The 15,000-nt window shown below is 44.5% G+C and overlaps 1 protein-coding gene across 2 annotated transcripts in view; it reads right to left on the bottom strand.

Annotated features, from left to right (window-relative positions):
• The window catches only part of LOC134462786 (guanine nucleotide-binding protein G(s) subunit alpha-like), a 36,477-nt gene that overhangs the window by 19,398 nt on the left and 2,079 nt on the right, over positions 1-15,000 (bottom strand). Inside the window, exons 2-5 of one of the 2 annotated variants that reach the window (XM_063215992.1) lie at positions 14,639-14,771; positions 4,911-4,983; positions 3,454-3,508; positions 2,497-2,616 (exon numbers count right to left, since the gene is read on the bottom strand). In XM_063215992.1, coding sequence (XP_063072062.1) covers positions 2,497-2,616; positions 3,454-3,508; positions 4,911-4,983; positions 14,639-14,771 — 381 coding nt within the window. Of the gene's footprint in view, positions 1-2,496; positions 2,617-3,453; positions 3,509-4,910; positions 4,984-9,576; positions 11,054-14,638; positions 14,772-15,000 lie in introns of those variants that run through there. The other variant, XM_063215993.1, reaches the window with a different exon arrangement.

A 15,000-nucleotide genomic window follows, 5' to 3' on the forward strand; every position in this document is an offset into this window, starting at 1 on the left:
AAAGGCTAGATACATTTCCTGTTCGAACATGGCTAAAGGATGATACATCTCTTGTCGGAAGATGGCTACATCAGTGGTTCCCAACCTATGGGTCGGGACCCAACCTATGGGTCGCCAAAGATCCACGGGGGGTCGCGAAGCCCTCTTGAGTTTAAGGGGTTTCATTTTAATACCATATGTAGCCCATGTTGAATAAATGACAAATGCATAGAAGCAACAAAATTTAAGTGCTACATTAAACATTTATTCTGTTATTGAACAAAGACGAATTGAGGAATAAAATGATGACTAAAATGAGTTTTCGGAGGAGACAGGGCGTATCGAGTGACTTCCTCTCATGCGGGCGCTGGGTCACCAAAGCTTAAAAACATGGGTCCCTGAAGAAAAAGGTTGGGAACCACTGGCCTACAGGATGGGTACATGTAGGGTTGCCAACCGTTCCTTGAAACATGGAATCGTCCCGTATTTAGAGATAAAAGTATGGGTTCTGTATAGAGCTGAAACGGGAAATGGACCGTTAAAATGCATTAAAATGCAGGAAATTACATCTAAGAAATGCAACATTTTCTGGGGGACCCAGACCCCCGCCTCAATGAAGTGTCATGTATTTTTTTTCCATTGATAGTTGGCAACCCCAGGTACATCTCCTGTTGGAAGATGGCTAAAGGATGGGTACATGTCCTGTCGGAAGATGGCTAAAGGATGGGTACATGTCCTGTTGGTAGTTTGTTAGTGAATCTGAGGAAGACCGAGAGGTCGAAACGTCATTGCCAAAGAATGAATAAATAAAAAGAAGAAAAAATAACTTAAAGAAGAAAAATCCAAAGAAGTGTGCGAACCTTTTTTCAAAAAATACATGTTGGAACATGGCTAAAGGATAATGGCATGGGGCCTACAGGAAGGCTGTCATACAAACAAGCATGAGGGGTTTCAGACCTGGGAAAGTAGTACAGACAGTTGGTATATTGAAACGTGTGACTACTAATGTTTTGGGAAGCGACCAAACCCATGGACACCTATATCCAGTACATATGACCACTAATGGTTTGGGTAGCGAACCCATGGACAGTGTCACCTACACATATGAAAACTAATGGTTTGAGTAGCGAACCCATGCATGACTATGGTTGGGGAAAGAAACACATACAGGGACATTCATGGACATGATCACTATAGCCCGATTCGGACGGGACTTTTATTACCCATGGACCCCCGGTAATTCGGAATAATTACCGAGAATGTCTGAGTTCTTAGTCCTGTGCAAATGCGCCATGTCCGTGATTTGTGAGGTAATAATTCCGACGCGAATTACCTATTGTATTTTGGCGAAACACAGACACCCTGGGGTAATTTCATGACCCATGTCCATAAGCGCGCCGTTTCCACCCCCATATAATGTCTGTGAATTGAGTCAATAACAGACGTTTGCTTATCCCGTCCGAATGCTCCACGAAAAATCACAGAGGTCTGGGGGAAACTGCGAATTACCAGGGGTCCATAGGTAATATTTATCCCGTGCGAATCGGGCTTTAGTGTAGGGAAATTTACATAGGGAGTATATTCACACATACGACTGGTTTGGGTACCGAACCCATACAAGGATCCTCACCCATAGTAAGTGTCCTTTGCAGGTATTCTATTAGCACATCATTTACAATTTCATAATCTGTTGTGTGCACTTCAAACGGTGGCTCTATCAGGGGGTCAGTAATGTGTACAATGTCAATAAAGGCTTTCTATTCTACTCTATTCTAACACACATCACAGCCAGTGGGAATAGGGATGTGAATCAACAGCATTATGGTACTTACAGGTAAGGATCAGTATTCATATACCCCCTGAGGGATGTAAACCGGCAGCAGTAAATTAAACACAGGCAAGGTGAGTGCCCAGTTCTCCTTAGCAATGCGACCCCACATTAGAACAACTCTAGTACTATGGAACCCCACATTAGACCATATGGCCTCGTAATAGTAATAGTACCACAGCTGAAAAGAGGACACTGGGCAGATTGGACTCTATAATGGACAATGACCATCACCCCTTGCACTCGGTTCTTGCCAACCAGCGAAGTCTGTTTAGCCACAGATTCCTCGCTATTCCCTTTGTCCCCAGGCCCATCCAGCTATTTAACTCAACAACTCAGAAGAACACCATAAAAGAGATTGTTATTGGTGACTGGACCGCATAAATCCCAACCCCCCGCCATGCCCCCCTTCCATCCCCCCTCCAACAATCAGTAACAACTATTGCAATGAGAGACTTTTTATATCTGAATGTTTAATGTGAAATAATCTATTTTTTTGTATGTATGCTACTAGACACCTAAATTTCCTTCGGGATTAATACATGTTACACTACTCTACTCTACTCTACTCTAATAGGGGTGTGACCCCATCAAGATACAAGGAAGCAGGATTCTAACAATCAGATGCATACACACATAATACACAGATTACTACACACACACACACACACACACACACACAAACTCACAGGTGTAAAGTCGAAGTCCTTCTGACTGGATAGTCTGGAGATGTACTCTATGCAACGCTGGTTGGCAGGACTCGCCACAGGCACAGGGGGCGCTAGGGAGCCCATCGCCGCCACTATGGTCTGCAATGGAATACAGGAACATGCAGTAATTATTATAGAAATGTGTACAGTTTTCATGATTATTGGATCCACACCAGGTCAAATCTTGTAGACAGCCCTATTGATGGTCATTTTGTATTTCTTAAATTTCGGAAGAAATACACCAACAGTTTGTGTCTTGATAACCAAGTTTCTTGCTTGTGGTTTTGAACCCCATTTCAGCCTTGTACAGGTCTAAAATCTTGTCCCTAACATCCTTTGACAGCTCTTTGGTCTTTCCGATGTTGGCAAGTTTGGAGTCTGATTGATTGGCTGATGCTATGAATTGATTCTAATGATTCAATGTGTCTTTTATGCAGGTGACTATTAACAGGTGCCTTTATTTCAGATGACAAGTTGATTGGAAGTCCCTATCTGGTCTGTGGGACCAGAATTAGTAATAGTTGACAGGGGATGAAATGCTTACAGTATCTCCGTCAATGAAATATTAATTCATATATATTGTTTTAAGCTAATTTTTCTTTCTCTTATTCTGTCTCTCCGTGTTAGAATACACCTACCATAAAAATTATAGACAGTAGGCAAATTAACAAAATTAGCAAGGGATTAAATCATGTATTATTTTCACTGTATAGCGGAAGCTGTGGTGTAATGGTTGGAAGTTGGGCGTTGGGAGATCTTAGGGTTGCAGGTTAAATCCCAATCCTTAGCAATGTTCTGTAACCAATGCCCTGAAATATCTTTAGTCACTTTGGATAAGAGCATCATACAAGCGCAATGTAATATACTGTAATATAATATAATATAATATATGATATAATGTAACATAATATAATATGATATAAACGTAAATTGTACCTCTATGGCCTCTTTGATGTTATTCTTGATGTCTTGAATCTTCTGTTTCTTCTCTCTGCAAGGCAAGAGGACAATGTCTTACATAGCCCAGGGATAGGCAACTGGAGGTCCGGGACCACAAGCAGCCCGCCTCCTCGCTCAGCGTGGCCCATAGATAAAACATTATTTAAAAACAAAATGACCAGGGGGTATACTTAGAAGCTGGCTCAGTAGTAAACCAGTTGGTTAAGTTAACCTTGTGGTAGACGTAAGTTATGTAATAGAAGTGCCTGGAATCCTCATTTTCCTAACTAAATGATGCCTGTAGGTATATCTACAGTATTAGCAGGTTAACCAATTCTTGTTGGTTTCCTAAGCCTGTTTTATCACTTAACCGTATTCTTAGTGTACCCCCCTGATTTACTACTGAATCAATCCGTTGTAATTATGCTGTTGGCTGATACAGAGCACTCCTTTTCCTTGCGAATAATACTGGCAGTCACTGGGCAACCAACTGCACCTCGAATCCTGCAAGTTGCAGTAAGATCCGTGGGTCATGTAGCCTTCTGGTGGTGGCGATGTGGCCCTCCTTATCATGAAAGTGGCCCATCCTCTTTGTGCAGATAGGCCCAAAGGGGTTACTCACTCACACCTTTTCTTAGAAAACAACTCAGTCTCTCCTTATTGTACAGTATGCGCTCATGTTGACACTGTGTGTGTGTGTGTGTGTGTGTGTGTATGTTCTTGTCTTAATGTGCAAACACACTGAATGCTACAACAGCGACAACGGCATCGGAAGTTATTGACTTTCTATAGATGAGCTTGTCAGAAAAGAGACAAAAGCGTTTTGAGCGACATGAGGCGACAAGTTGTCGTTGAACCTCAGCGAATATTCTGAAAATTATATTATGATAATGAGCCATGATGTAACAAGTACTGCAGCCAATCTGCTTTTAGAGGTGCGCGGTTTCATATTTTTAGCAGTTTTATTCCACAATCAAAAAATTGCACTAAAAAGGTAAATCTTCTCCATGTCCATCATTTTGAATTTCCAGATAAATTGCAAAACGTACTGTAATATAGTCATACTAGTAAATGTTAGTTTATTAGAAAATATTCATGAAAAGATCTAATTTAGCAGTAGGCAGCACAGTTTCAATGACCGCATTGTTGCAATACCTACTCTGGCCACCATCCTACACAGTGCACCTGGTCGATCGTGTCGTTTTTCTCTGAAATAGCCTAGCTATGCTTTGTAGCTTAGCTTTTGTCCGTTTTGGTGTGTTCCAGGCATTACTCTGAGAAGAGAGTTAAGAGAGAGAGAGAGAGAGAGAGAGAGAGAGAGAGAGAGAGAGAGAGAGAGAGAGAGAGAGAGAGAGAGAGAGAGAGAGAGACTACAGCTGATGAGATTTTAATTACTCTAAAGGTGTGTGTAATTCTCAAGGCCCCTCAGAGAGAGAGAGTTCTTCATGACTTACTCTGCATTGAAGCCATCCACGTGTAAAAGTCGCATCTGCTTCACAATAGTGCTCTTCCCCGACTCCCCAGCACCTAAAGAGTTAAACACACATCATCACTACAACTACCATCATCACCTTCATCATCATCATCATCATCACAGACTCCTCAGCACCTAAAGAGTTAAATACACACATTATCACGATCACTATATCTGCCACCATCATCATCATCATCATCATCATCACCGCCACAGACTAGCACCTACTACAGGGAACTGATTAGCCTGATTAGTCAAGGAAATCAAACACACATCTTGATTGGTCCAACACATACACACAACACATTCTTATTACAAAATCACACACAACGCATATTCTTCTTGGTCAATTACACACATCCGGATTCGTCAATTACACACACAGCGCACACCGTGACAGCTTGAGCATTTACGTAGCAAAAACTTCACAGTGCACTTTGCAGCTATCCTGGCCAGCCAGACTCCTCTATGACATGAAATGTATAGTCTGGGGTGACACCATTGGCAAAGGTGAAGGTTATGGGTAGGGATAATAGTTGGTGTTCAAACTGTTTAACTGAGAGCAATACTGCCCTACACAGGCAAACTGCAGTAACTACGCCAACACTGAGAGTGAGAAACAAGGCCTTCAAAGTATTCATATTAGGTTGGATATTGCAGTTACTGCAAATTTGACATAGCGATATCAGAGATTCTTTAAGTATAGAGATATGCCAACATAATAGGTTTCTATGGGCACCTAACATGACCAGGTTCCGGTCTGCCTAAAGGGGCGTGTCATAATGCTCCTAGCATTGAATAGAACAGTCCTCAGGTCTGCCTAGGTCTGCCTAAAGGGGGATTTCCCCCCCAATAATAGAATCCGGAAACAATGGGCCAATGGAACCTCTCTCTCTCTACTCTCTCTGGCGATATCTCTACAATGGACCATGAGGCTTTGTCACAAGATCAGGGAGGTGTTAGAAAGACCTTTTTCAGTCTACGCTCAATTTTTTACAAAATATGCAGTTACTGCACTTTGCCTTTATGCGGTGGCAGAAGAGGTCAGAGCAGTCACTAGCCTCAATGACCTGCTGCAGTTTCAAAAAGGAACAAAAAACATGCTGAACAGATAGAGCGATATGATTGGATGATATAATTATTATTATACATTATATTATTATCATTTTATGTCATTATTATTAGCATTATTATTATTGTCATTATTATTATTGCTGTTATTATTAATGTATTTACTATTTAAATTCACTAGGCTACTTAAATGTGCTTTTGCAGCAATCTTCTCCACACTTAACATGTGTGAACAGCAATCGCTATAAAATGTGTGTGTGTGTGTGTGTGTCTGAGTGTGTGTGTACCGCTCCATGTCCCAACTGTAACAGAAAAAAACAAATAACTTTCAGACACAACTCCCTCTCACAATCTGAATGACATACTCCATCCATCCATCTCTCTCTCTCTCTCTCTCTCTCTCTCTCTCTCTCGCTCTCTCTCTCTCTCTCTCTCTCTCTCTCTCTGCCCCCCTCCCCCTCCTTACGCACGCACGCATGCGCGCGCACACACACACAATAACACTGCAACAGTGGTGGGACTGTGTGTGTGTGACTGCATGCATATGTGTGTTTGAGAACAATTGTTTGAGTGTGTGCTGCCAGTGTACAAGCGTTCCTATTCAGCAGAAAAACTGTGTGTGTGTGTGTGTGTGTGTGTGTGTGTGTGTGTGTGTGTGTGTGTGTGTGTGTGTGTGTGTGTGTGTGTGTGTGTGTGTGTGTGTGTGTGTGTGTGCATGAATGTGCGCATGTATGTGTATGTTACAGCCACACTGACCTCAAAATGTAAGGCTACAAACACTACAAACTACTCTTTCTTTCAACTTTCAAGACAGAGGATAGGACACACACTGTTACTCTCTCTGTTGCCCCCAACACAACCCCCCCCCCCCACACACACACACACACACACACACAGAGTTACAGTAGCTTTCCAGCGTAGCCCCATAATGTACACTGTTCCAATAGTGGAACGCTGTTACAGTCATTGAAAAGTTAACTACCATAGTACACACACACACGATTGTATACCTCACCATTTTGTCCTGCTTATAATCCATTCTGCCCTGATAATAACCCATCCTCAACTGATCATAACCCAGTCATTGTTGTAATTTATTAATAACCTGTTCCTAACCTCTGCCAACTGAAAGAATTCCAAGTTGGAGCATCCCACCTCTGACGGTTTTGGGAGAAAAGGCCCTCCAAAGTTCGGGAGCCACTGACACTTTTGGAGCCCAGGAATTGTACACCTAACTTACAAAACAGATTTGGACACCTCTAACGTTAGTTTGAAAACCGATACAGGCCTTCAAAAATGGCCATGTCACCTCAGTATAACTCTATCTATCAGACACAGTACGTCTTAAGGGCCCCCAGACAGGGGCGGGTGGTAGATGAGCCTGGTAGGCAACCAGAAGGTTGCAGGTTCAAGCCCCACTCTGCCTGACCCCGTGAACCGATGTGCACTTGAACAAGATACCTAACCCGAATTGCTCCTGGTGGCAGGGCGGCACCCTGTGTGGAAGCCACGACGGCCACCGGTGTGGGAATGCGAGTGTGAATAGGTGAACGTTGGGGCATACGTGTAAAGCGCTTTGAATGTTCGAAGGAGTGGAGAAGCGACATATAAACGCAGCCCATTTATTATTATTATTATATTGCACTTAGCTGTCGCTTTCATTTTATTCAAAGCGAATTACAACTACTATTTTGCAGGGTATTGGTTACAGTCCCTGGAGCAATGTGGGGTTAGGTGCCTTGCTCACGGGCACTTCAGCCATGGATGTAGGGGGAGTTCTGGGGGAATTCGAACCGGCAACCCCTAGATTGAAAGACCAACTCTCTAACCACTAGGCCACGGCTGCCCCACATGCTGCCCCATTTACCATTTAAATTACAGCATAGGAGGGTTTCTTAACATGGCTTTGGTTGCAAAATGACCCTGAGGTACCCCCTGCATCATTCCCCAAATGAAACATCTGGCCACTCTGGCTTTCAAAACCATGTGCAGAAACACCCCATCAAACATTTGAGCATAGTCAAACTTTGTTTTTCACAGTTCTACATAATACTCTAGTCCTTCTAAATATGGGTCTATTTCTCCATGTGTTGATGGTGTTACTTTGGTTGACCTATACACAGTAGTGTATATCAGTGATATCATACGGTATGGGAAAGTCTCATATTTAAAAGGCCCTACACTATTATGACTCCACGATTTCCAATGTGGTAAAAATCGGCATGCGTTGTGTTTTGATCATCCCGCTTCAACAGCAATTCTAATGCACTTCTCCTAGATGGAGGTCAGAAACTCCCACGCTATCTGCCTTGTGCGCTTTTGCTTGCGCCTTGCTGAAATTGTGGCTTTAATTTGGGAACTCAAAGCACAGAACGCTGATGAAGTGCAAGACATTATTACAGAAACCAAAGTTTGACATTTGTTTACAGATCCTCCACCATGTCAACACCTGATGCGAAACCAGCTTTCCATCAAATTGTACCCACACACACACACACACACACACACACACACACACACACACACACACACCGGGAGTGATGTATATTTTGGTTGCCATTTTTGTAAAATAAATAAATAAACCCAGAGTCCTGGTCCCACACACACACAAACACACCCACCCACCTACACAGACCACAATGCACTAAGGACACACACCTGCCTTGCAATTCGTGTACAGTGAGCACTGACTGCACTGACACTGAGCACAGACACTGACACACACTGGCACACACACACACTGACATACACACACACACACACACACACACACTGACATACACACACACACACACAGCTGCTTTCCGCAAAGCCCTCTAGACCTCCTGGGCCCTTGAGGACACCTGGGCAGCCGCTAAGGGAGTGTGGCCCCACACACACACACAGACACAGACGCACGCACACCGTCAAACACACGCCACCTGACCTACCAAGGGATACGGGCCACCTGACACACACACACACACACACACACACACACACACACCTGACCAACCAATTAGCATCCGGTGTGTGTGTGTGTGTGTGTGTGTGTGTGTGTGTGTGTGTGTGCGTCCAGCAGTAGTAGTGTGGTAGGCTTGCTTTGTGTGTGTGTGCTTGTGCGTGTGTCTGTACCCAGCAGCTGTAGCCGGTGTGTGTAGCACCGTAACAGGCGTGTGTGTGTGTGTGTGTGTGTGTGTGTGTGTGTGTGTGTGTGTGTGTGTGTGTGTGTGTGTGTGTGTGTGTGTGTGTGTGTGTGTGCCCAGCAGCAATAGCCGGTGTATGTAGCACCGTAACAGGCCTGTGTGTGTGTGTGTGTGTGTGTGTGTGTGTGTGTTTGCCCAGCAGCAATAGCCGGTGTGTGTAGCACCGTAACAGGCCTGTGTGTGTGTGTGTGTGTGTGTGTGTGTGTGTGTGTGTGTGTGTGTGTGTGTGTGTGTGTGTGTGTGTGTGTGTGTGTGTGTGTGTGTGTGTGCCCAGCAGCAATAGCCGGTGTATGTAGCACCGTAACAGGCCTGTGTGTGTGTGTGTGTGTGTGTGTGTGTGTGTGTGTGTGTGTGTGTGTGTGTGTGTGTGTGTGTGTGTGTGTAGGCTACCCAGCAGCAGTAGCCGGTGTGTGGCGCGGTAAGTCTGTTTATCCTTCTGAATTTGCTTTTCGATCCTCCGACTCTCCTTGATCTGCTCCTTGTCCTTTTTCTTTTGGTCATCGCTCTTGCTGTTGCCCAGACATCCCATTTTCTTGCCGTTACCCCCGCGTGCCAAGGAGGAGGGGTGGGTAGGCGCGCGAAGGACCGCACGAATGAAGCCTAGATCCCGCTAGTGCTGGAGCGAGGCGTTGCGTTTAAAAGTGCCGACATTGACGTCTACGTATACTATACAGTTTCAATGTTACTCTGAATCATGCATGGATGTATGGTGCGTTTAAAAATGCCGACATTGACAAGCGGGCGCAGGCGAAGCCCGGCCCCCTTCTCCCAACACCAGCGGTAGCCTGCTGCTGGCCTGGCCGAGCTGGGAGCGCTGCAGGCAGGCAGAGGCTGCTGGATAACCCGGGGCCTCGCCTCGCCTCGACGGGGCTACGGGTTTGTTTACACCACAAACGATGCGATCAAAGTCCGCCTAGTGCTCGAGCGGCATGCCCCTTCATACACGTTCATAAGGGCTTATTACAATTCATACGGGCTCATGTCTCCTGGGTTTCCCGCGACGCTGTCATGAAGAACACGCAGCCAAAAGTCAAAGCCTGACGGTTTCCCCCTTATAGCGCCGCGGCATTCGTGCTAGATTTCCAAAGTCCTTCAGTGTCTGTTCGCACAAGGCAGGATTTGGCGATCCAGAGGTTCGTGTTGAGGTGTTTAGCCGACCCAAAAGAACCAGCAGCACCGAGACACTGACAGTGGATATGAAAATAATAAAACAATAAATATATTCCCACTGAAATGACCAGAGGGCCCGGAGCCCGCCTGACACCGGATCCGAGGTTATTTTCTGCCGTTTCTGCCAAAACCTTCTTAACCTCCCGTTATGCCCCGTTATCTCCCGTTATTCCCGACTGGCGGCTGCTGTGGGACTCCGGTTAGAAAAGGCCCCGGTTGAGCTCGAGCTGCTATTTGGCGTTTCTCTCTCTCGTTACCATCAGCTGGCGACTAGAACACGTCCGCGGGCCCTGTGGAAGCCAACAGCAGTCCCTCGTGAGCCTGTACTGCTGCGCTGAGCTGCTGTCCCTCACGTGAGGTCGCCGAGTGAAATTGCTTCGGTGATCGGTGTTCTACGGAGAGGGTTGCTGCTGTCAGCCGTAGCTTCGTATTCCTGGCGAACTCGGCGGAGGATCTTCTACATGTGCATGGCGGCTCGTGAAGTAGCATCCAATCTGAGTATCTCGCTCGGCCACTGACGACAGCAGATTCTTCGCGTGAGGGTCGCGCTAGTGTCCGTTGACTCGGCGGGAATAATTGGTTTTCCGTGGTGGATTCGGCGTATTTTGGCCGCTTTTCTGGGTGAATTGGACATTACAGCGCGAGCAGTAGATGGGTGGGGTGATGAGCGCCACTGAACCATGGGAAGGCGCGCGGCTGGTCACGTGACACGCATTGCGCGCTCCCGTGGGGGAAAGGGAACGGTGCGCTCCTCACACGCGCACTCACCAGACTCCAAAATGTAATTCTAAACGACCCTCCTAACATGCAGGCACTATACCTGCTACATCGGGAGGATGTGACCTGGGCTGACTCATAGCACCTTCACACACACACACACACACACACACACACACACACACACACACACACACACACACACACACACACACACACACACACACATACAAATAGGGGTACCCTGTAATCGGCCTACTCCAAAGTCTACCTCAGGGACTGGCATTGTCTGGATAAGAAGGAAGATATGGTGAGACCAAAGACATCAGAGGAGCCAGTGGAGAGACCATGAAGTGGCAGCCCCCTGGCCTAACACTCGCCAGAGAAAGACAGTATCGATAGCCTAGAACATCTCTGAAGTGTGGAATGTTTTAGAGTTTGTTTATTGCTGAAAACCAACCAATTACTTAGATCTTTCATGTTGGCCCCAGCTGCATTGGCAGCGTTTTTCACTAAAAAGCACACAATTGGCTTAGATTAGAATGACTCCTCACCATATGCATTCTATGGCATGACCATTTGATGGTCAAATTTTCATTTTACTCCGTACCACTGCAATCTGTAGCCAAGGTGTCCCATGCAGGCCACTTTACAGTAATCCGGCCAGTAGCCAGTTGATACGAAGAGGAGTGACATGCACAAGCGACACGCACACCAGGGCCGGTTCTAGTCAACTCAGTGCCCTAGGCGAGCACCCCCTTTCTTTGTTGTGCATTTAGAAATTGGCATCTAGACTGTAATACAGTACATAGGCCTAGCATAGTACATCTGATCGAGCACATTTGATCTAGTGCACTGCCTACATACAGGGGTTTGACAAAACATCTGAGACACCTGTCATTTTAGTGTGGGAAGTTTCATGGCTCAAGTGGACCAGCCTGTTGGTCAATCTTCATTAATTGCACATTGCACCAGTAAAGTGAAGTGTGAAGGTTGTGTTTGCTGTACATCATGTCAATAAATCTGTGTGTGTGTGTGTGTGTGTGTGTGTGTGTGTGTGTGTGTGTGTGTGTGTGTGTGTGTGTGTGTGTGTGTGCGTGCGTGCGTGCGTGCGTGAGTGCGTGCGTGTGTGCACTGCATGCGCGTGTGCATGTGTGTGTGTATGTACAGTACGTACTAACCAACACATGTGACATACACACACACATACGCAAATACACATGCCTGCGCATAGATGTATTAATCCTACACACACACACAAACACACACACACACACACATGCACGTGCAAAGGACCCACAAGACACCAATGCACACACATACACAAACGCTTGCACACACACACACACGCACACAAAGATATATACATACGTAACACTAAATGTGTGTGCGCCACGCTATTACCGTTACTACGGTATATTGTGCAATTGTTCAAAGTTGCTTTTAGAGATTATGTTGACCTGTTGATGTTTAAAACAGTTTTCTGAAAATCAGCCTGTGTGCCTGCCGGTAGCCCTCTCTCTCTTCACCTCTTTTACCTTCTGTCTTCTCTCGCTCTCTCTCTTTCTCTCTCCCTCTCCCTGCCACCCCCCACACTCCAATATGTGCTACTGGTCTCTGATCGATAGGCACTGCGTCTGGATGTACAGTACACCCCCCTTCCCATCTTTTAACCCATTGATGCTGGATGTTGCCTTGCGCAACATTGGCCCTGGCGCCTGGAGCTACATGACGCAACATTCAGGCTCATGAGATATGAGACAATTTCATAAAAAATATGGTATGTTAAAGCTGAATGAACATATTCTAATGCATATTCTAATGTACTCGTCTGAATAGTCCTTTTGAGAGATATTGACTAAAACTTTGAATAAAAGCACAAGGCCAGGACGGGGGATTAGATAGGCTAATACAAACCCCAACTCCATAGAAGTTGGGACACAAGTTAATATGTGAATAATAACAAAATACTGCCATTTTCAAAACGTCTGATTCTTACATTAGATGGAGAACAGCACAAAGAAACATATCAGCCATCGAAACTGACCAATTTTTTTGTTTTGGGGGATATTCATGAATATGTAAAAACAACACGTCTCAAAAGAGTTGGGACGGAGACAATAAAAGGCAGCAAATGTCGAGGAAGACTAAAAACAACACAAAAGACAACACTTAACAGTTAAATACCTGTACATTAACCGATGAGATGATTTTATATAAAAAACAGTGTTAATTCCTATCTTGGACATGATTTCAACAGCTTAAATGGTGTGTGTATTCCTTGTCATGTTTTGCAATGTTTTCCTTTCTGTAGTGCTTACAGTGTGACAGGTCTTGACCAAAAGCCCACCATGTTATCACCTGCTGGTCATTATGATAGAGCCAAACTGTTAAAACATAGTAGGGAATGCAATTTGTCCTTACTACAGTATGTGGCAGTAATCAAATATCTCCTTTCAAAATATGCATGAGTGGCTTTTCATGCTGTTTAAAACCCATTTATACCATTCAGCACTTAACCAATGCACTACTGCACCCGCATGCCATCATGGAGGCTGACTTTTGAAGTTAGCATTAACACAAGTTGGATGGTCCATTTTCACTGTAGCACGGGATGTGCAATACTCTATTATTGTCAAAAAGAATGGACTTCTACAACTTCTGCTGACTTCTGTAAGCAAAGGACAGTTTCCCATGTCCTCTGGGTCTATTTCAGGTGAGCTCGGGTGCATAGGAGAATGTTACACCCCTGTATCATTTGCACGCATGAAGCATTCTTAATATGGTCAATTTTCAATAGCTGTAATTCCTGGAGTGCTTGTGTGAGACTACAGCCAATATATATTTCACGATGTCATGAATTTATACAATGATTTTAATGACAAAATATGTCTTCTATACACTCAATCGTGGTAAATCAAAGGGAATTCAAAAATGTATGTAATAACTATGGTAATTATTCCCTCGGCATCTTTAATTCTGAGTGACTCAGCCTCTCTCTGATGATCTTATACCTGGACACCTATATTGTCCCTCAGTACAATTCATTTTGAAATGTTCTTCTTTGTTGTTTTATCTTATTTGGATGTTTACTGATTTTCACTGATCCCTGAATGTTTTGCAAATTATAGCATTTTGATTTTATCCACTGTTTACCAAACGTCCCAACTTCATCGGAGTTGGGGTTTGTAAGATAAAATAAATACTCCTCTCTCTTCCCCTCTTTTCCCCTTCTTTCTTCTCTCTCTCTCTCTCTTTCTCTCTCTCTCTCTCCAGTTTTACTCATATGGACTTACCCCTTCCTCTCTCTCCCTCTTCCCCTTTCTCCACTCCAGACCCCCACCCCCCTAATCCCTCTCAAATTCAAATTCAAATTCAAATTGGGCTTTATTAGCATGACTGTTAGATACAGCGTTGCCAAAGCATTGCATACAAATAAGACAAAACAAAAGTATGAATAATGTCACTGTTCTCTCTCTCTCTCTCTCTCTCTCTCTCTCTCTCTCTCTCTCTCTCTCTCTCTCTCTCTCTCTCTCTCTCTCTCTCTCTCTCTCTCTGTTCTTACCTAGCAGCAGTAGGCGGTGTGTCTGGACGTATTCTTTCCTCTCAGCTCTCAGGCTCTTGTCTATGTTCTGGCTTCTCTTCTTGTCGGCTTTGGCGCGGGCCTTCTCCTCCAGGCTTAGACGCTCCCGCTGATGCTGTAAGAGGAGTAATATTAATAGTAGTAAAAGTAATAGTAATAGTAAAAGTAAAAGTAAGAGTAGTATTTTCCCTTATGTTAAATGTGAAATGTTAAGTTGTTATTTATTACTTCATCACTTTATTGTTACTGGTTCATCATTGGTCCATCACTATCACTCATCAACGTTTAATGTTCAGTTGTTATTTATCCCTTCATCACTATTCACACACCTCATTACTATTATT

This window comes from Engraulis encrasicolus, chromosome 14, assembly GCF_034702125.1.
Source record: "Engraulis encrasicolus isolate BLACKSEA-1 chromosome 14, IST_EnEncr_1.0, whole genome shotgun sequence".
In the NCBI taxonomy this organism is placed as follows: Eukaryota; Metazoa; Chordata; class Actinopteri; order Clupeiformes; family Engraulidae; genus Engraulis; species Engraulis encrasicolus.